The sequence below is a fragment of the Salvelinus fontinalis genome, chromosome 13 (assembly GCF_029448725.1).
Source record: "Salvelinus fontinalis isolate EN_2023a chromosome 13, ASM2944872v1, whole genome shotgun sequence".
Lineage (NCBI taxonomy): Eukaryota > Metazoa > Chordata > Actinopteri > Salmoniformes > Salmonidae > Salvelinus > Salvelinus fontinalis.
In genome coordinates this window covers 3,082,198-3,104,329 of record NC_074677.1, presented here as the reverse complement: position 1 = coordinate 3,104,329, position 22,132 = coordinate 3,082,198, and the positions used below count along the sequence as shown (strand labels likewise).

Here is a 22,132-nt window from a genome sequence, read left to right as displayed (position 1 = left end):
TTAACCAGGTAGGCCAGTTGAGAACAAGTTCTCATTTACAACTGCAACCTGGCCAAGATAAAGCAAAGAAGTGTGACACAAATAACAATAACAACACAGAGTTACACATGGAAAAAACAAACATACAGTCAATAACACAATAGAAAAAAAGGCTATATACAGTGTGTGCAAAATAGGTAAGATTAGGGAGGTAAGACAATAAATAGGCCATAGTGGCGAAATAATTACAATTTAGCAATTTAAACACTGGAGTGATAGATGTGCAGAAGATGAATGTGCAAGTAGAGATACTGGGGTGCAAAGGAGAAAGAAAAAAATATCAGTATGGGGATGAGGTAGTTGGATGGGCTATTTACTGATGGGCCATGTAAAGGTGCAGTGATCTGTGAGCTGCTCTGATAGCTGGTGCTTAAAGTTAGTGAGGAAGATATGAATCTCCAGCTTCAGTGATTTTTGCAGTTCGTTCCAGTCATTGGCAGCAGAGAACTGGAAGGAAAGACGGCCAAAGGAAGAATTGGCTTTGGAGGTGACCAGTAAAACATACCTGCTGGAGCGCGTGCTACGGGTGGGTGCTGCTATGGTGCCCAGTGAACTGAGATAAGGCGGGGCTTTACCTAGCAAAGACTTATAGATGACCTGCAGCCAGTGGGTTTGGCGACGAATATGAAGCGAGGGCCAGCCAACGAGAGCATACAGGTCGCTGTAGTGGGTAGTATATGGGGCTTTGGTGACAAAACTGATGGCACTGTGATAGACTGCATCCGATTTGCTGAGTAGAGTGTTGGAGGCTATTTTGTAAATGACATCGCCGAAGTCGAGGATCGGCAGGATGGTCAGTTTTATGAGGGTATGTTTGGCAGCATGAGTGAAGGATGCTTTGTTGCGGAATAGGAAGCCGATTCTAGATTTAATTTTGGATTGGAGATACTTAATGTGAGTCTGGAAGGAGAGTTTACAGTCTAACCAGACACCTAGGGATTTGTAGTTGTCAGAACCGTCCCGAGTAGTGATGCTGGGCGTGAGGGCAGCGATCGGTTGAAGAGCATGCATTTAGTTTTACTTGCATTTAAGAGCAGTTGGAGAACACAGAAGGAGAGTTGTATTGTATTGAAGCTCGTCTGGAGGTTAGTTAACTTCTCTGGGATATGTGGGACGCTAACGTCCCACATGGCCAAAAGCCAGTAAAAATGCAGAGCGCCATATTCAAATAAATTACTATAAAAATCTAACTTTCATGAAATCACACGTGAAAGATACCAAAGCTACACTGGTTGTGAATCCAGCCAACATGTCAGAATTCAAATAGGCTTTTCCGGCGAAAGCAAACGATGCTATTATCTGAGTTAGCACCATAGTAAACAAAGAGAGAGAAGCATATCTCAACCCTGCAGGCGCGACACAAAACGCAGAAATAAAAATATAAGTCATGCCTCACCTTTGACGAGCTTCTGTTGTTGGCACTCCAATATGTCCCATAAACATCACAAATAGACCTTTTGTTCGATTAATTCCGTCGATATATATCCAAAATGTCCATTTATTTGGCGTGTTTGATCCAGAAAAACACCGGTTCCAACTTGTGAAACTTGACTACAAAATATCTCAAAAGTTACCTGTAAACTTTGCCAAAACATTTCAAACTACTTTTGTAATACAACTTTAGGTATTTTTTTACGTAAATAATCGATCAAATTGAAGACGGATGATCTGTGTTCAATACAGGACTAAAACAAACTGTAGCTAGTCTTCTGGTCATGCGCCTCTAACAAACAGGACACAACAAGTGACCCTGACTCAAAATGTCCGTTCTTCTTCATTACACAAAGGAAAAACCCTCAACCAATTTCTAAAGACTGTTGACATCCAGTGGAAGCGGTAGGAACTGCAAGAAGGTCAATTAGAAATCTGTATTCCCAATGAAAAACCATTGAAAAGAGAGTGACCTCAACAAAAAAAAAAATCTGAATGGTTTGTCCTCTGGGTTTCGCCTGCCAAATAAGTTCTGTTATACTCACAGACATGATCCAAACAGTTTTAGAAACTTTAGAGTGTTTTCTATCCACATCTACTAACAATATGCATATCCTATCTTCTGGGCATGAGTAGCTGGCAGTTGAATTTGGGTATGCTTTTCATCCAAACGTGAAAATGCTGCCCCCTATCCTAGAGAAGTTAACACTGAAAGAAGGGCCAGAAGTATACAGAAGGGTGTCGTCTGCGTAGAGGTGGATCAGAGAATCACCAGCAGCAAGAGCGACATCATTGATGTATACAGAGAAAAGAGTCGGCCCGAGAATTTAACCCTGTGACACCCACATAGAAACTGCCAGAGGTCCGGACAACAGGCCCTCCAATTTGACACACTGAACTCTGTCTGAGAAGTAGTTGGTGAACCAGGCGAGGCAGTCATTTGAGAAACCAAGGCTGTTGAATCTGCCGATAAGAATGTGGTGATTGACAGAGTCAAAAGCCTTGGCCAGGTCGATGAATACAGCTGCACAGTATTGTCTCATTGATTGTGGTTATGATATCGTTTAGCACCTTGAGCTTGGCTAAGCGTCACCCATGACCAGCTCTGAAACCAGATTGCATAGCGGAGAAGGTACGGTGGAAGGTACGGAAGACCTTAGAAAGACAGGGTAGGATAGATATCCTTTTGTCAATAGGGGGGGAAGTTAGCATTTTTTATTTCTGGGTGTCGCCAAATTAAACTGCCTCGTGCTCAATTCTTGCTCGTACAATATGCATATTATTAATTCTATTGGATAGAAAACACTCTCTAGTTTCATAAACCGTTGGAATTATGTCTGTGGGTGACCCAGAACTCTTTCTACAGCGAAATCCATGACAGGTACTGCGATGGTCTGAGAGCGAAGCTCTGGTTTCAGATCAGTTTTAAAAGTCTGTGTGTATCCTGGGTGAACTGCACCCGCCTTCCCCTGGATGTCAGTAACCAATGAGAAGTGGAATGGGCTTGCTGCGTAGCTCTCAGAGGTTATAAAAGGCCAAGGAGTGAGAGTAGCCTTCCTTTCGACGCTGAACATTGCGCAGAGAGGGACCTCAGGATGCCATTTTCAAACGCTCAATAATCAACGTTAGATGTATCCGTCTGTAATTTAATTAGACATAGGTGTTAGAAGCATCATAACGAAGCTATTTTAAACCGAGTTATATCAGATTATGCGAGTATATTGCTATTTTTCGGAATTTCCTCAGTATTGCGCCTTGAGGATTTGGACACGTTGGGGCAAAATAGCTATTGTTAGCTACTGTTAGCTGCTATATCAGAAGTTGAATGCAACGTTTTACAACCAAGCAACGATTCTTTTGGACAAAGAATGTAATATGATGTTACAGGAGTGTCATCTGAAGAATTCTGAGAAGGTTAGTGAAAAAATGTATATATTTTGGCGATGATTACGTTATCGCTCTCTTTGGCTAGAATCAATGCTCTGGTAACGTTTGCATATGTGGTATGCTAATATAACGATTTATTGTGTTTTCGCCGTAAAACACTTAGAAAATCTGCAATGTTGTCTGAATTCACAAGATCTGTGTCTTTCCATTGCTATGTGCTGTGTATTTTTAAGAAATGTTTTATGATGAGTAAATTGGTAATACAAGTTGCTTTCTGTAGTAATTCTAGGAGCTTTGGTGAGATTTGTGATGGTGGCTGCAATGGCAAACTGTGATTTATACCTGAAATATGCAAATTTTTCTAACAAAACCTATCCTATACCATAAATATGTTATCAGACTGTCATCTGATGAGGTTTTTTCTTGGTTAGTGGCTATCAATATCTTAGTTTAGCCGAATTGGTGATAGCTACTGGTGTTGAGAAAAAATGGTGGACAAAGAAAAATTGTGTCTTTTGCTAACATGGTTAGCTAATAGATTTACATATTTTGTCTTCCCTGTAAAACATTTTAAAAATCTGAAATGGTGACTTTATTCACAAGATCTGTATCTTTCATTTGGTGTCTTGGACTTGTGATTTAATGATATTTAGATGCTACTATTTAAATGTGACGCTATGCTAGCGATGCTAATCAGTGTGGGGGGGGTGGGGGGGTGGGGGGGGATCCCGGATACGGGTTTCTGAGGCAGTAAAAGATATAGGTCTGTAGAAGTTTGGGTCAGTGTCCCCCTCTTCGAAGAGGGGGATGACCGCAGCAGCTTTCCAATCTATGGGAATCTCAGATGATACGAAAGAGAGGTTGAACAGGCTAGTAATAGGGGTTGCAACAATTTCAGCAGATCATTTTAGAAAGAGAGGGTCCAAATTGTCTAGCCCAGCTGATTTGTAGGGGTCTAGATTTTGCAGCTCTTTCAGAACATCAGCTATCTGGATTTGGGTGAAGGAGAAATGGGGGAGGTTTGGGCAAGTTGCTGTGGAGGGTGCAGGGCTGTTGACCAGGATTGGGTTATACAGGTGGAAAGCATGGACAGCCGTAGAAAAATGCTTATTGAAATTCTCAATTATAGTGGATTTATCGGTGGTGACAGTGTTTCCTAGCCTCAGTGCAGTGGGCAGCTGGGAGGAGGTGCTCTTATTCTCCATGGACTTTACAGTGTCCCAGAACTTTTTGGTGTTTGTGCTGCAGGATGCAAATTTGTGTTAGGAAAGCAAAGGCTAGCTTTTCAAACTGCCTGTGTATATTGGTTCCTAACTTCCCTGAAAAGTTGCATATCGCGGGGGCTATTCGATGCAGAACGCCACAGGATGTTTTTGTGCTGGTCGAGAGCAGACAGGTCTGGAGTGAACCAAGGACTATATCTGTCATGTTTTGTCTTTGATCTTCATGTCTTGTCCCTGTGCTTCCCTCTGCTGGTCTTATTAGGTTCTTTCCCTCTTTCTATTCCTCTCTCTCCTCCTTCCTCTCTCCCTCCCCCGCTCTCTCTCTCTATCGTTCCGTTCCTGCTCCCAGCTGTTTCTCTTTCTCCTAACGACCTCATTTACTCTTTCACACCTGTCTCCTATTTTGCCCTCTGATTTGAGTCCCTATTTCTCCCTCTGTTTTCTGCTTCTGTCTTTGTCGGATTCTTGTTTGATGTTTGCTGTTCTGTGTCCTGGTTCCGCCCTGTCGTGTTTTTGCCTTCATCAGATGCTGCGTGTGAGCAGGTGTCATCTAAGATATATCCTGGAGTACCGTTTTGTTTAAGACTGGAATAAAGACTCTGTTTTTGTTAAGTCGCTTTTGGGTCCTCATTCACCAGCATAACAGAAGAATCCGACCAAGAATGGACCCAGCGACTACGGATTCTCTCTACACTACCGTCAAGTTCCAGGGAGCAATGCTCGGCAGACACGAGCAGGAATTGTCTGCTGCTCGTCATGCCGTTGAGACCCTGGCCGCTCAGGTTTCCGATCTCTCAGGACAGTTTCAGAGTCTTCGTCTCGTACCACAAGCTACTTCCTGGTCTTCCGAGTCTCCGGAACCCAGGGTTAATAATCCACCATGTTACTCTGGACAGCCCACTGAGTGTCGCTCCTTTCTCACCCAGTGTGATATTGTGTTCTCTCTCCAGCCCAACACATACTCTGGAGAGAGAGCTCGGATCGCTTACGTCATATCACTCCTTACTGGGCGGGCTCGGGAGTGGGGCACAGCTATCTGGGAGGCAAGGGCTGAGTGTTCTGACGTTTATCAGAACTTTAAGGAGGAGATGATACGGGTCTTTGATCGTTCAGTTTTTGGGAAGGAGGCTTCCAGGGGTCTGGCTTCCCTATGTCAAGGTGATCGATCCATAACGGATTACTCTATAGAGTTTCGTACTCTTGCTGCATCCAGTGACTGGAACGAGCCGGCGTTGCTCGCTCGTTTTCTGGAGGGACTCCACGCTGAGGTTAAGGATGAGATTCTCTCCCGGGAGGTTCCTTCCAGCGTGGACTCGTTGATTGCACTCGCCATCCGCATAGAACGACGGGTAGATCTTCGTCACCGAGCTCGTGGAAGAGAGCTCGCGTTAGCGGGGCTTCCCTTCTCCGCATCTCGACCATCTCCTTCCATCGGCTCAGAGACTGAGCCCATGCAGCTGGGAGGTATTCACATCTCGACTAAGGAGAGGGAACGGAGAATCACCAACCGCCTTTGCTTCTATTGCGGTTCTGCTGGACATTTTGTCATGTCATGTCCAGTTAAAGGTCAGAGATCATCAGTAAGCGGAGGGCTACTGGTGAGCGCTACTACTCAGGTCTCTCCATCAAGATCCTGTACTACCTTGTCGGTCCATCTACGCTGGACCGGGTCGGCTGCTTCCTGCAGTGCCTTGATAGACTCTGGGGCTGAGGGTTGTTTTATGGACGAAGCATGGGCTCGGAAACATGAGATTCCTCTCAGAGAGTTAGGGAGGATCACACCCATGTTCGCCTTAGATGGTAGTCCTCTCCCCAGTATCAGATATGAGACACTACCTTTAACCCTCACAGTATCTGGTAACCACAGTGAGACCATTTCTTTTTTGATTTTTTGTTCACCTGTTACATCTGTTGTTTTGGGTCATCCCTGGCTAGTATGTCATAATCCTTCTATTAATTGGTCTAGTAATTCTATCCTATCCTGGAACGTTTCTTGTCATGTGAAGTGTTTAATGTCTGCTATTCCTCCTGTTTCTTCTGTCCCCTCTACTCAGGAGGAGCCTGGTGATGTGACAGGAGTGCCGGAGGAACATCATGATCTACGCACGGTCTTCAGTCGGTCCAGAGCCAACTCTCTTCCTCCTCACCGGTCGTATGATTGTTGTATTGATCTCCTTCCGGGGACCACTTCTCCTCGGGGTAGATTATTCTCTCTGTCGGCTCCCGAACGTAAGGCTCTCGATGATTATCTGTCTGCTGAAGGCATTCAGATGGATCCCGCTAAGGTCCAGGATGTCAGCGATTGGCCCGTTCCTAAGTCACGTGTCGAGTTACTGCGCTTTCTCGGTTTCGCTAATTTCTATCGGCGTTTCATTCGTAATTTCGGTCAAGTGGCTGCCCCTCTCACAGCTTTGACTTCTGTCAAGTCTTGCTTTAAGTGGTCCGGTTCCGCCCAGGGAGCTTTTGATCTCCTCAAGAAGCGTTTTACATCCGCCCCTATCCTTGTTACTCCTGACGTCACAAAACAATTCATTGTCGAGGTTGACGCTTCAGAGGTGGGCGTGGGAGCCATTCTGTCCCAGCGCTTCCAGTCTGACGATAAGGTCCATCCTTGCGCTTACTTTTCTCATCGCTTGTCGCCATTGGAACGCAACTATGATGTGGGTAACCGCGAACTGCTCGCCATCCGCTTAGCCTTAGGCGAATGGCGACAGTGGTTGGAGGGGGCGACCGTTCCTTTTGTCGTTTGGACTGACCATAAGAACCTTGAGTACATCCGTTCTGCCAAACGACTTAATGCACGTCAAGCTCGTTGGGCATTGTTTTTCGCTCGTTTCGAGTTCGAGATTTCCTATCGTCCGGGAAATAAGAACACCAAGCCTGATGCTTTATCCCGTCTCTTTAGTTCTCCTGTGGTTTCTACCGAACCCGAGGGGATTCTCCCTGAAGGGCGTGTTGTCGGGTTGACTGTCTGGGGAATTGAGAGACAGGTAGAGCAAGCACTCACTCACACTGCGTCGCCGCGCGCTTGTCCTAGTAACCTTCTGTTCGTTCCTGTATCTACTCGTCTGGCTGTTCTTCAGTGGGCTCATTCTGCCAAGTTAGCTGGTCACCCCGGTGTTCGGGGTACGCTTGCTTCTATTCGCCAGCGGTTTTGGTGGCCTACTCAGGAGCGGGACACGCGCCGTTTCGTGGCTGCTTGTTCGGACTGCGCGCAGACTAAGTCAGGTAACTCTCCTCATGCCGGTCGTCTTAGACCGCTTCCCATTCCTTCTCGACCATGGTCTCAGATCGCCTTAGACTTTAGTACCGGTCTGCCTTCGTCTGCGGGGAGGACTGTGAGAGCCGCCAATAAACGTAGGATTAAGAGTCCTAGGTATTGTCGCGGTCAGAGAGTGTGGCTTTCCACTCGTAACCTTTCCCTTACGACAGCTTCTCGCAAGTTGACTCCGCGGTTCTTTGGTCCGTTTCGTGTCTCTCAGGTCGTTAATCCTGTCGCTGTGCGACTGCTCCTTCCGCGACATCTTCGTCGCGTCCACCCTGTCTTCCATGTCTCTTGTGTCAAGCCTTTTCTTCGCGCCCCCGTTCGTCTTCCCTCCCCCCCTCCCGTCCTTCACACCTGTCTCCTATTTTGCCCTCTGATTTGAGTCCCTATTTCTCCCTCTGTTTTCTGCTTCTCCCTCTGTTTTCTGCTGTTTTCTGCTTCTGTCTTTGTCGGATTCTTGTTTGATGTTTGCTGTTCTGTGTCCTGGTTCCGCCCTGTCGTGTTTTTGCCTTCATCAGATGCTGCGTGTGAGCAGGTGTCATCTAAGATATATCCTGGAGTACCGTTTTGTTTAAGACTGGAATAAAGACTCTGTTTTTGTTAAGTCGCTTTTGGGTCCTCATTCACCAGCATAACAATATCTCTTCCTGGTTCTACATGTTTTTAGTGGGGCATGTTTATTTAAGATGGTGAGGAAAGCACTTTTAAAGAATAACCAGGCATCTTCTACTGACGGCATGAGGTCATATCCTTCCATGATACCCGGGCCAGGTCGATTAGAAAGGCCTGCTCGCTGAAGTGTTGTAGGGAGCGTTTGACAGGGAGGAGGGGTGGTCGTTTGACCGCAGACCTACTACGGATGCAAGCAATGAGGCAGTGATCTCTGAGATCCTGGTTGAAGACAGCAGAGGAGGAGGGCAGGTTGGTTAGGATGATATCTATGAGGGTGCCTGTGTTTACAGATCTGGGGTTGTACCTGTAGGTTCATTGATAATTTGTGTGAGATTGAGGGCATCTTGTTTAGATTGTAGGATGGCCAGGGTGTTAAGCATGTCCCAGTTTAGGTCACCTAACAGCACGAGCTCTGAAGATAGATGGGGGACAATCAATTTACATCTGGAGTCCAGGCCACAGCTGGAGGCAGAAGATGGTCTATAGCAAGCGGCAACGGTGAGAGACTTGTTAAATAAACAATGAAAAATTTAACAACAGCTGATCAACACCATTCTGGGATTAGGACAACAATACTACATCTCTCCATCACCAGAAATGTACAAAGAAAGGCTGAGTCTTCAAACGTGGCTTTGCCTTCCTGTTGGCCCGCAGAAGGATTTTATTGGATTGGAAATCTATCGATCCTCACTTAACCTCTCTTTTGCTCAAAGATCTGATGCTGTTCCTAAAATTAGAAGATATTAAGTATACCATTTCAGCGTCAACCAACTCATTTTATTCCCTATGGGACCCGATAATATCCTATTTTGAACAGCTCCAAACACTTCCTCCTGATTAGTACTCTTGGACTCACCCCCACCAATTAAGATTATTGCTATATAGGCCGACAAAATCACCTAATCACCTGAAATTGTTAGGCTATTATGTTTTTGCTTGTATTGAAGTATATGTTGTATCATTTTGTTTTCTGACATGTAACTCAATGACTTCCCTTTCTTTTTAAATGTGTTTGGAGGGGGGTCGAAGGGGGCCAAAAAGGGGAAAATGTGTCGTTACATTTTATCTTTCATTCAGTGTGAACAAAAATATTATACAAATATTTGGAGTAACTACACTGTTGTTTATCCAGCCTCAGTTCTCTTTTATTACAGCCATTGGCCTCATACTGAAATCCTTGAGAGGTTTCCTTCCTCTCCGGCAACTGAATTGCCACCTGTAACAAATGGATTGAATCCTTAATGACTGAAGACATTTCAGCTTTTCATTTTTTATAAATTAGTAAAGAAAATTAAAAGCATAATTTCACTTTGACATGATGACGTATTGTGACACAAAACATTTAATATTTTTTAATTTAGGCTGTAACAACGAAATGTGGAAAAAGTCAATGGGTGAGATTACTTTCTGAAGGCACTGTACCTATAGCTGGGAGAGAGAGGGAGCGAAGGACAGAGGGAGCGAAGGACGGAGGGAGCGAAGGGCGGAGGGAGCGAAGGACGGAGGGAGCGAAGGACGGAGGGAGCGAAGGACGGAGGGAGCAAAGGACGGAGGGCGCGAAGGATAGAGGGAGGGAGTTAGTAGCCAGGAAATTATATTATAGCAGCAGGATATGATGTCAGACTGACCAATGACCCAGGATATGATGAGAGTCTCCATCCAGGTGAAGGGGGTGGTTTTCATACGATACAGCATGGTGGGGTCACGCTCTGGAGAGGAGAAGGAGGAGATGACAAACAATTAAAGTTGCAAGCAGCAACGCTGGGATTTAAGCTGTGGGCCCACTGTTCCACCATCAGGGTAAATTGGACACATCGCCCTAGAATGGGGTTAGTCTGTTATATCTGGTGTAAATCTCCTGTCTTATCTGGTGTCCTGTGTGAATTGAAGTATGCTTCCTCTAATTCTCTCTCCTGGAAGAACTGAGCCCTAGGACCTGGCCTGATGACTCCTTGCTGTCACAAGTCCATCTGGTCGTGCGGCTGCTTCAGTTTCAACCCTGACCTGTTCACCGGACATGCTACCTTGTCCCGGACCTGCTGTTTTTGACTTTGTCTCTCTCTCTCTCACTCACGCACCTGCACCTGCTGTCTTGAACTCTGAATGATCGGCTATGAAAAGCAAACTGACATTTACTCCTGAGGTACTGACCTGTTGCACCATCTACAAACACTGTGATTATTATTTGACCATGCTGGTCATCTATGAACGTTTGAACATCTTGAATAAGAATCTGGCCTTAATGGTCATGTACTCTTATACTTCTTCTCAATAGGGGGTGCTATTTGCACTTTGTAATTTCGTTCCCAAATTAAACTGCCTCGTACTCAATTCTTGCTCGTACAATATGCATATTATTATTACTATTGGATAGAAAACACTCTAGTTTCTAAAACCGTTTGAATTATATCTGTGAGTAAAACAGAACTCGAGTTAGAGCATTTTTCCTATGAGGATGTGAGAATGCAGAATTCTGCAAGCTGTTTCCAGGTCAGTTTATTAATTTGCCTGTCTTCTATTGGTTGAGATGCACTGCATACGCCTTCCCCTGGATGTCAGCGAATAGTGAGATTTGAAATGGAGTCTCTAGGCAGATCTGAGAGGTTATAAATAGCTTGGGAACAAAGGGTCCTGTCTTTCTTCACTTCGCTCTGACGCAGGAAGGACCTTGGCATGTCGTAGTAGAAAGCTCCGGTTATAGCTCTTAGATATATCCGGCTCTGTTTTTATTCGATATAGCTGTTAAAGACATCATAATGTTGTTATTTTAAACCGAGTTATATCAGTTTATGTCAGTATATTGCGATTTTCGGATATTTATTAGTGTTGCGTTCTAGGGAGTTGGTGATGTCTGGCCCACATGGCTAATGTTTACTGCTAATTGCAACGTTGAAGGCGACATTCTACAACCGAGCAACGATTCTTTTGGACAAAGGACAACTTTCCCAAGATTCTGATGGAAGCACATCAAAAAGTAAGAACTATTTATGCTGTTAATTCATTGTTCTGTTGAAAAATGTAAAATGCATAATCCGCCATTAATTTCCGTGCGGTCTCGCTTTAACGCACGCTGTATGTCGTAGTAACGTTCATTTTAAAAATGTGACACAGCGGTTGCATTAAGAACTAATGTACCTTTCATTTGCTGTCCAACCTGTATTTTTTAGTCAAGTTTATGATTAGTTATCGATTAGATTAGGTGCTTCTCCAAGATGGCGCCGGACAGATTGCTTGAAGTTTGGCTACTAATCACATTGTATAACCACGATTTGTGCCGCTACATATGCACATTTTCGAACAAACCCTATATGCATTGTGTAATATGATGTTACAGGACTGTCATCTGAAGAAGTTTATGAAGGTTAGTCAAAAATTATATATCTTTTGCTTGCTTGTTACGATCGCTAACCTTTGCTGCTGGTAAATGGCTTGTGTTTCTGGCTATTGTGGTAAGCTAATATAATACTATATTGTGTTTTCGCTGTAAAACACTTAAAAAATCTGAAATATTGGCTGGATTCACAAGATCTTTGTCTTTCATTTGCTGTATGCTGTGTATTTTTCAGAAATGTTTTATGATGAGTATTTAGGTCATTCACGTTGCTCTCTGTAGTTATTTTAGTCGCTTTGGTGAGAGTTGTGATGGTGGCTGCAATGGTAAACTATGATTTATACCTGAAATATGCACATTTTTCTAACAAAACATATGCTATACAATAAATATGTTATCAGACTGTCATCTGATGAAGTTGTTTTTTGGTTAGTGGCTATTTATATCTTTATTTGGTCGAATTTGTGATAGCTACCTATGCAGGAAAAAAATGGTGGAGTAAAAAAAGTGGTGTCTTTTGCTAACGTGGTTAGCTAATAGATTTACATATTGTGTCTTCCCTGTAAAACATTTTAAAAATCAGAAATGATGGCTGGATTCACAAGATGTGTATCTTTCATCTGGTGTCTTGGACTTGTGATTTAATGATATTTAGATGCTAGTATTTACTTGTGACGCTATGCTAGGCTATGCTAGTCAGCTTTTTTACTGATGGGGGTGCTCCCGGATCCGGGATTGGGAGGAATTAGAGGTTATAATCTCCAACCAGCACAGTCCAGAAGAGGACTGGCCACCCCTCAGAGCCTGGTTCCTCTCTAGGTTTCTTCCTGTGTTCCTTCCTTCTATGGAGTTTTTCCTAGCCACCATGCTTCTATATCTGCATTGCTTGCTGTTTGGGGTTTTAGGCTGGGTTTCTGTACATCACTTTGTTACATCTGCTGTAAAAGGGCTTTATAAAAACATTTGATTTGATCTAATCCTTACCATACTTGCCAAACATCAGAACTCAACATCAAACAAATCATACAATATGCCTTTGACATTTTATTTTTCAGAACCGCTGTGCTGATCGGCCCCACATTTTTAAATTAAACATTTTCCATTGGTCGATCTGAATGTGCTTACATATGTTGAGTCTCGGCAGTGTTTGGAACATGTGTACCAAGTTTTGTTACAATACAAAAATATCTGTGTCTGATTTATGTATTCTGATTTATGACAGAATAATAATAATAGTGAACCCCAACAAATACAATAGGTTTCACCAGCTTCGCTCCAGAACCCCTAATAATAGTAATAATTACAGCCACAAGCTGTGTTGCCGGGGTTTGCGCTAGGTGCTGTTATTCATTGTTGGTAAATGTTGAAGTGAGCTGAGCAGTTGTAATAAGATGGCAAGAGTTAGTGGTACATGAAGGGGGGCATTAGGAGTAGTGATAGTGTTAGTGGTACCTGAAGAGGGCCATTAGGAGTAGTGATAATGTTAGTGGTACCTGAAGAGGGCCATTAGGAGTAGTGATAGTGTTAGTGGTACCTGAAGAGGGCCATTAGGAGTAGTGATAATGTTAGTGGTACCTGAAGAGGGGCATTAGGAGTAGTGATAGTGTTAGTGGTACCTGAAGAGGGCCATTAGGAGTAGTGATAATGTTAGTGGTACCTGAAGAGGGGCATTAGGAGTAGTGATAATGTTAGTGGTACCTGAAGAGGGCCATTAGGAGTAGTGATGATGTTAGTGGTACCTGAAGAGGGGCATTAGGAGTAGTGATAATGTTAGTGGTACCTGAAGAGGGGCATTAGGAGTAGTGATGATGTTAGTGAGTGCACTGTGGAGAGCTGAGTGCACCGTGGAGAGCTAGGTGTACCGTGGACAGCTGAGTGCACCGTGGAGAGCTGAGTGCACCGTGGAGAGCTAGGTGCACCGTGGAGAGCTGAGTGCACCGTGGAGAGCTGGGTGTACCGTGGAGAGCTGAGTGCACCGTGGAGAGCTGAGTGCACCGTGGAGAGCTGGGTGTACCGTGGAGAGCTGAGTGCACCGTGGAGAGCTGGGTGCACCGTGGAGAGCTGAGTGCACCGTGGAGAGCTGAGTGCACCGTGGAGAGCTGGGTGCACCGTGGAGAGCTGAGTGCACCGGGAGAGCTGAGTGCACCGTGGAGAGCTGAGTGCACCGTGGAGAGCTGAGTGCACCGTGGAGAGCTGAGTGCACCGTGGAGAGCTGAGTGCACCGTGGAGAGCTGAGTGCACCGTGGAGAGCTGAGTTGGGTCAATGATAAGTCATTGTCTCAACATAGCTTTATAATGCTGTGAAATGTTTAGGGTTAGGGTTACCTTTCATACGCTAATATAGCGTACGAGAGGTCATACAATATGTTTTGTAGTGATTCCTATGTTGTTGATGTAAATAATATTTGTTGGTTCGTGGTGTGTAACCCTTAGTAAACATATTTTTTCCCTTAGTAAACATATTTTTTCCCTTAGTAAACATCTGGGAAAAAATGGTGTTTGACCAGATATAATGCTATTTTACAGTAAACAAATTGACAATAGACTTTCAGCTCATAGGGAGGGACATTCAACAACCACAGCACTTACACAAATGAATTATGATTGACTGAGAGAAATTGATAAGATTGTGGGGGCTGTTAGATTTCAAATATAATCCAGGTAGAATCAGGAATTCCCCAGGGCAGCTGTTTAGGCCCCTTACTGGTAGAATCAGGAATTCCCCAGGGCAGCTGTCTAGGCCCCTTACTGGTAGAATCAAGAGTTCCCCAGGGCAGCTGTCTAGGCCCCTTACTGGTAGAATCAGGAGTTCCCCAGGGCAGCTGTTTAGGCCCCTTACTGGTAGAATCAGGAATTCCCCAGGGCGGCTGTCTAGGCCCATTACTTTTTCAATCTTTACTAACGACATGCCACTGGCTTTGAGTAAAGCCTGAGTGTCTATGTATGCGGATGACTCAACACTATACACGTCAGCTACTACAGAGTGTCTATGTATGCGGATGACTCAACACTATACACGTCAGCTACTACAGAGTGTCTATGTATGTGGATGACTCAACACTATACACGTCAGCTACTACAGCGACTGAAATGACTGCAACACTTAACAAAGAGCTGCAGTGGCAAGGACTAGGTTTGTCCTAAATATTTCAAAAACTAAAATAATTGTATCTGGGACAAATCTATCACTAAACCCAAAACCTCAACTAAATCTTGTAATAGATAATGTGGCAATTGAGCAAGTTGAGGTGACTAAACTGCTTGGAGTAACCCTGGATTGTAAACTGTCATGGTCAAAACATATTGATACAACAGTAGCTAAGATGGGGAGAAGACATGCCACCAGAGGTCTGTTTAAACGACTAGCATACAGCTCAGACACCCATTCATACCCCACAAGACATGCCACCAGAGGTCTGTTTAAGCGACTAGCATACAGCTCAGACACTCCTGCATACCCCACAAGACATGCCACCAGAGGTCTGTTTAAACTACTAGCATACAGCTCAGACACTCCTGCATACCTCACAAGACATGCCACCAGAGGTCTCTTCACAGTCCCCAAGTCCAGAACAGCATATTGAAGGCCCACAGTACTACATAGAGCCATGACTACATGGAACTCTATTCCACAGTACTACATAGAGCCACGACTACATGGAACTCTATTCCACAGTACTACATAGAGCCACGACTACATGGAACTCTATTCCACAGTACTACATAGAGCCATGACTACATGGAACTCTATTCCACAGTACTACATAGAGCCATGACTACATGGAACTCTATTCCACAGTACTACATAGAGCCATGACTACATGGAACTCTATTCCACAGTACTACATAGAGCCATGACTACATGGAACTCTATTCCACAGTACTACATAGAGCCATGACTACATGGAACTCTATTCCACAGTACTACATAGAGCCATGACTACATGGAACTCTATTCCACAGTACTACATAGAGCCATGACTACATGGAACTCTATTCCACAGTACTACATAGAGCCATGACTACATGGAACTCTATTCCACAGTACTACATAGAGCCATGACTACATGGAACTCTATTCCACAGTACTACATAGAGCCATGACTACATGGAACTCTACTCCACAGTGCTACATAGAGCCATGACTACATGGAACTCTATTCCACAGTACTACATAGAGCCATGACTACATGGAACTCTATTCCACAGTACTACATAGAGCCATGACTACATGGAACTCTATTCCACAGTACTACATAGAGCCATGACTACATGGAACTCTATTCCACAGTACTACATAGAGCCATGGCTACATGGAACTCTATTCCACAGTACTACATAGAGCCATGACTACATGGAACTCTATTCCACAGTACTACATAGAGCCATGACTACATGGAACTCTATTCCACAGTACTACATAGAGCCATGACTACATGGAACTCTATTCCACAGTACTACATAGAGCCATGACTACATGGAACTCTATTCCACAGTACTACATAGAGCCATGACTACATGGAACTCTATTCCACATCAGGTAACTGATGCAGCAGGAGAATCAGATTTAAAAAACAGATTAAAAAATCACCTTATGGAACAGCAGGGACTGTGAAGCAACACACACATAGGGTTAGGGTTAGACACAGACACATGATAACATACGCGCTATACACACGTACACATGGATTTAGTGTTGTAGATATGTGGGTGTGGAGTATGGGCCTGAGGGCCAACAATGTGTTGTGAATTCTGTAACGAATGTATTGTAATGTTTAAAAAAATGTATAACCCGCCTTAATTTTAGTCTTGTTAGCATCTAATGGGGATCCATAACAAACAGAAACACTATGGCTGCCATATTGGACACGTTGCTGTAGTGTAATCCTTACCAGACCTTGTTGGTTGTGATCGTGTCGGGGTCATGTGGGGAGAATTAGGGTTAACCAGACCTTGTTGGTTGTGATCGTGTCGGGGTCATGTGGGGAGAATTAGGGTTAACCAGACCTTGTTGGTTGGGATCGTGTCGGGGTCATGTGGGGATCGTGTCGGGGTCATGTGGGGATCGTGTCGGGGTCATGTGGGGATCGTGTCGGGGTCATGCGGGGAGAATTAGGGTTAACCAGACCTTGTTGGTTGTGATCGTGTGGGGATCGTGTCGGGGTCATGTGGGGATCGTGTCGGGGTCATGTGGGGATCGTGTCGGGGTCATGTGGGGATCGTGTCGGGGTCATGTGGGGATCGTGTCGGGGTCATGTGGGGAGAATTAGAACCAGACCTTGTTGCTGGTTCTGTTGCGGTCGCGTGGGGAGATGTGTGGTCATGTTGGGTAGCAGTGTGGTCCCAGCGAAGCGGTCGGCAGCGTTCAAGACCAGCAGACACAGAAAGATGGAGAAGGAGGAAGCGTGGGCCACGAACTTCATGAAGGGACTTCTCATCACCCTCCCTACCTGTGGGAGACAGGTAACCACCAGTAGTTTAACAGCTGTAGGGTGTAGTGTGCCTAGTGGAGTGTGTAAGGTACCTACCCTACTGCAGGGGGCCACCAGGTAAGCCACAGCTAGTCCAGGTAGTCCAACAGCCACTCCCAGGACCACTAGTAGTTTAACAGCTGTAGGGTGTAGTGTGCCTAGTGGAGTGTGTAAGGTACCTACCCTACTGCAGGGGGCCACCAGGTAAGCCACAGCTAGTCCAGGTAGTCCAACAGCCACTCCCAGGACCACTAGTAGTTTAACAGCTGTAGGGTGTAGTGTGCCTAGTGGAGTGTGTAAGGTACCTACCCTACTGCAGGGGGCCACCAGGTAAGCCACAGCTAGTCCAGGTAGTCCAACAGCCACTCCCAGGACCACTAGTAGTTTAACAGCTGTAGGGTGTAGTGTGCCTAGTGGAGTGTGTAAGGTACCTACCCTACTGCAGGGGGCCACCAGGTAAGCCACAGCTAGTCCAGGTAGTCCAACAGCCACTCCCAGGACCACCAGTAGTTTAACAGCTGTAGTCTGCTGTCTCAGACCTGGTAGGTTCTCATACCAGATAGTCAACAACTGCTGTTGACAGTTAGGATGGGCTACAAACTGGAGAGAGGAAGGGACTTAAATTAGACAGATATCCATATGCGTGTGTGTGTGTGTGTGTGTGTGTGTGTGTGTGTGTGTGTGTGTATGTGTGTATGTGTGTATGTGTGTGTGTGTGTGTGTGTGTGTGTGTGTGTGTGTGTGTGTGTGTGTGTGTGTGTGTGTGTGTGTGTGTGTGTGTGTGTGTGTGTGTGTGTGTGTGTACTGACCTTCTTGAGTTCATATTTGATGGCCAGTTTGAGTCTCGTGAGCGAGGGTCGACCAGGTGGATGGTACGTCTCCTCTGAGTCAGTATCTCCACTCAGTATAGCCTCCACCTCCTCAGTGCTGCGACAGAGATCCAACAGACCTACCACATAGTCTTTACACTGCCCAGACAGACGCCGGTAGTCATTCTACAGGGGAGAGAGGGAGGTAGGGAGGTAGGGAGGTAGGGAGATAGAGAGGTAGAGAGGTAGAGAGGTAGAGAGGTAGAGAGGTAGAGAGGTAGAGAGGTAGAGAGGTAGAGAGAGAAAGAGGTAGAGAGAGGTAGAGAGAGAGAGAGAGAGAGAGGTAGAGAGGTAGAGAGGTAGAGAGGTAGAGAGGTAGAGAGGTAGAGAGGTAGAGAGAGAAAGAGGTAGAGAGGTAGAGAGGTAGAGAGAGAAAGAGGTAGAGAGGTAGAGAGAGAGAGAGAGAGAGAGAAAGAGGTAGAGAGAGGTGGAGAGAGAGAGAGGGAGGTGCGGAAGTAGAGTGGTAGAGAGAGTTGGGGGAGGGAGGATGGAGAGAAAGAGAGGGAGACATTAATGCCGTTTATGCAAGTTCTTTCACTTGTCTGTGCATAATTATATGTGTGCATGTGTGTGTGGTATGTACATTTGTACCTTCATAAATGCATGGTTGTGTGTATAGCACACAGGTGTGTATAGTGACCCGTGTGTGCCTGTGTGCGTGCTCCTCTGTGTGCACCTTAAACTCCTTCTCGATGTTGGCCAGGACAGCTAACTCGTTACTGAGCTCCAGGGCGGCTAATACTGGATCCTCATTGGACAGCGAGAGGTAGGCAGGGCTAGCCAGGCCACGGTAGGCGTTAATCCTGGACCGTGAGTGGCTGAAGGAGTCAAATTGCTGCTGGTAGTTGCACGAATCACAGCAACAGAAGTAGTCGTGGGGCGGGTCTATACGGGCTCCTTTACCCAATAGGTTGTGGACAATCTCATATTCATGACAATGAGCTGCAAGAATCACTGGAGTCACATCATGGGAGAAACTATAGAGAGAGAGAAAGAGAGAGAGACAGTATCAATGAATTGGCGAGGGCACTAGAACAGTCTGCAGCACCTGGTCTCACCCTACTAGAATCTGAAGTCAAATGACTCCTGTTTGCTGATGATCTGGTGCTTCTGTCCCCAACCAAGGAGGGCCTACAGCAGCACCTAGATCTTCTGCACAGATTGTGTCAGACCTGGGCCCTGACAGTAAATCTCAGTAAGACCAAAATAATGCTGGTCCAGTTTCCAGGACCACAAATACAAATTTAAATCAAGACATCTCTACCCTAGAGCACACAAACTATACATACCTTGGCCTAAACATCAGTGTCACAGCTAACATCCACAAAGCTGTGAACGATGTGAGAGACAAGACGGGCCCAATATACCATCAAAAGGAACAGAAAATTCGACACACCAATTAGGATCTGGCTAGAAAATACTTCTGGTTGAGGTCTGGGGTCCGCTCATCAACCAAAAATTCACAAAATGGGACAAATACCAAATTGAGACTCTACATGCAGAATTCTGCAAAAATATCAGTGTACAACGTAAAACACCAAACAATGCATGTATAGCAGAATTAGGCCGATACCCGCTAATTGTCAAAATCCAGAAAAGAGACATTAAATTCTACAACCACCTAAAAGGAAGCGATTTCCCAAACCTTCCATAACAAATCCATCACCTACAGAGAGATGAAACTGGAGAAGAGTCCCCTCAGCAAGCTGGTCCTAGGGCTCTGTCCACAAACACACCCCACAGACACATCACCTACAGAGAGATGAACCTGGAGAAGAGTCCCCTCAGCAAGCTGGTCCTAGGGCTCTGTCCACAAACACACCCCACAGACACATCACCTACAGAGAGATGAACCTGGAGAAGAGTCCCCTCAGCAAGCTGGTCCTGGGGCTCTGTTAACACAACAGACCCCACAGAGCAACACAATTAGACCCAACAAAATCATTGGAAAACCAAAAGATAATTACTTGACACATTTGAAAGAATTAACAAAAAAACAGAGCAAACTAGAATGATATTTGGCATTAAACAGAGAGTACACAGTGGCAGAATATCTGACCACTGTTAGTGACCCAAACTTAAGGAAAGCTTTGACTACAGTTGAAGTCAGAAGTTTACATACACCTTAGCCAAATACATTTAAAAACTCAGTTTTTCACAATTCCTGGCATTAAATCCCAGTAAAAATTCCCTGTTTTAGGTCAGTTAGGATCACCACTTTATTTTAAGAATGTGAAATGTCAGAATAATAGTAGAGAGAATGGTTTACTTCAGCTTTAACTTCTTTCATCACATTCCCAGTGGGTCAGAAGTTTACATAAACTCAATTTGTTAGCATTGCCTTTAAATTGTTTAACTTGGGTCAAACATTTCGTGTAGCCTTCCACAAGCTTCCCACAATAAGTTGGGTGATTTTTGGACCATTCCTCCTGACAGAGCTGGTGTAACTGGGTCAGGCTTGTAGGCCTCCTTGCTCGCACATGCTTTTTCAGTTCTGCCCACAAATTTTCTATAGGATTGAGGTCAGGGCTTTGTGATGGCCACTCCGATACCTTGACTTTGTTGTCCTGAAGCCATTTACCACAATTTTGGAAGTATGCTTGGGGTCAATGTCCATTTGGAAGATCCATTTGCAACCAATCTTTAACTTCCTGACTGATGTCTTGAGATGTTGCTTCAATATATCCACCACATTTTCCTCCCTCATGATGCCATCTATTTTGTGAAGTGCACCAGTCCCTCCTGCAGCAAAGCACACCCACAACATGATGCTGCCACCCCCGTGCTTCACGGTTGGGATGGTGTTCTATGGCTTGCAAGCCTCACCCTTTTTCCTCCGAACATAACGATGGTCATTATGGCCAAACAGTTCTATTTTTGTTTCATCAGACCAGAGGACATTTCTCCAAAAAGTACGATCTTTGTCCCCATGTGCAGTTGCAAACCGTAGTCTGGCTTTTTTATGGCGTTTTTTGGAGCAGTGGCTTCTTCCTTGCTGAGCGGCCTTTCAGGTTATGTCGATATAGGACTCGTTTTACTGTGGATATAGATACTTTTGTACCTGTTACCGCCAGCATTTTCACAAGGTCCTTTGCTGTTGTTCTGGGATTGATTTGCCCTTTTCACACCAACGTACGTTAATCTCTAGGAGACAGAACGCGTCTCCTTCCTGAGCGGTATGACGGCTGCGTGGTCCCATGGTGTTTATACTTGCAATACTATTGTTTGTACAGATGAACGTGGTACCTTCAGGCGTTTAAAAATTGCTACCAAGGATGAACCAGACTTGTGGAGGTCTACGAATCTTTTTCTGAGTTCTTGATTTCTTTTGATTTTCCCATGATGTCCCATGATATCAAGCAAAGAGGCACTGCGTTTGAAGGTAGGCCTTGAAATACATCCACTGGTACACCTCCAGTTGACTCAGATTATGTCAATTAGCCTATCAGAAGCTTCTAAAGCCATTACATCAATTTATGGAATATTCCCATCTGTTAAAAGGCACAGTCAATTTAGTTTATGTAAACTTCTGACCCACTGGAATTGTGATACAGTGAATTATAAGTGAAATAATCTGTTTGTAAACAATTGTTGGTAAAATGACTTGTGTCATGCACAAAGTAGATGTCCTAACCGACTTGCCAAAACTATAGTTTGTTAACAAGAAATTTGTGGAGGGGTTGAAAAATGAGTTGTAATGAGTCCAACCTAAGTGTATGTAAACTTCCGACTTCAACTGTATGTACAGACTCATTGAGTATAGCCTTGCTATTGAGAAAAGCCTTACAGACTCCCACATCTACTGGGTGAAATACCAAATACAAAAATAAATACAACCCATATTTATGTTTATTTGTTTTCCCTTTGTACTTGAACTATTTGCACATCGGTATATAGACATAATATGTGACCCGTTTCAGGTAACTAGGCGTATGTCACAGGTC

At 44.7% G+C, this 22,132-nt stretch overlaps 1 protein-coding gene across 1 annotated transcript in view; it reads right to left on the bottom strand.

The window, feature by feature from the left end:
- trpc6a (transient receptor potential cation channel, subfamily C, member 6a) overlaps window positions 1-22,132 on the bottom strand; it is a 72,339-nt gene that overhangs the window by 26,428 nt on the left and 23,779 nt on the right. Inside the window, exons 5-9 of the mRNA XM_055941407.1 lie at window positions 18,865-19,165; window positions 18,129-18,314; window positions 17,755-17,919; window positions 17,127-17,298; window positions 10,146-10,226 (exon numbers count right to left, since the gene is read on the bottom strand). Of these exons, the coding sequence (XP_055797382.1) occupies window positions 10,146-10,226; window positions 17,127-17,298; window positions 17,755-17,919; window positions 18,129-18,314; window positions 18,865-19,165 (905 nt within the window). The remainder of the gene's footprint in view (window positions 1-10,145; window positions 10,227-17,126; window positions 17,299-17,754; window positions 17,920-18,128; window positions 18,315-18,864; window positions 19,166-22,132) is intronic.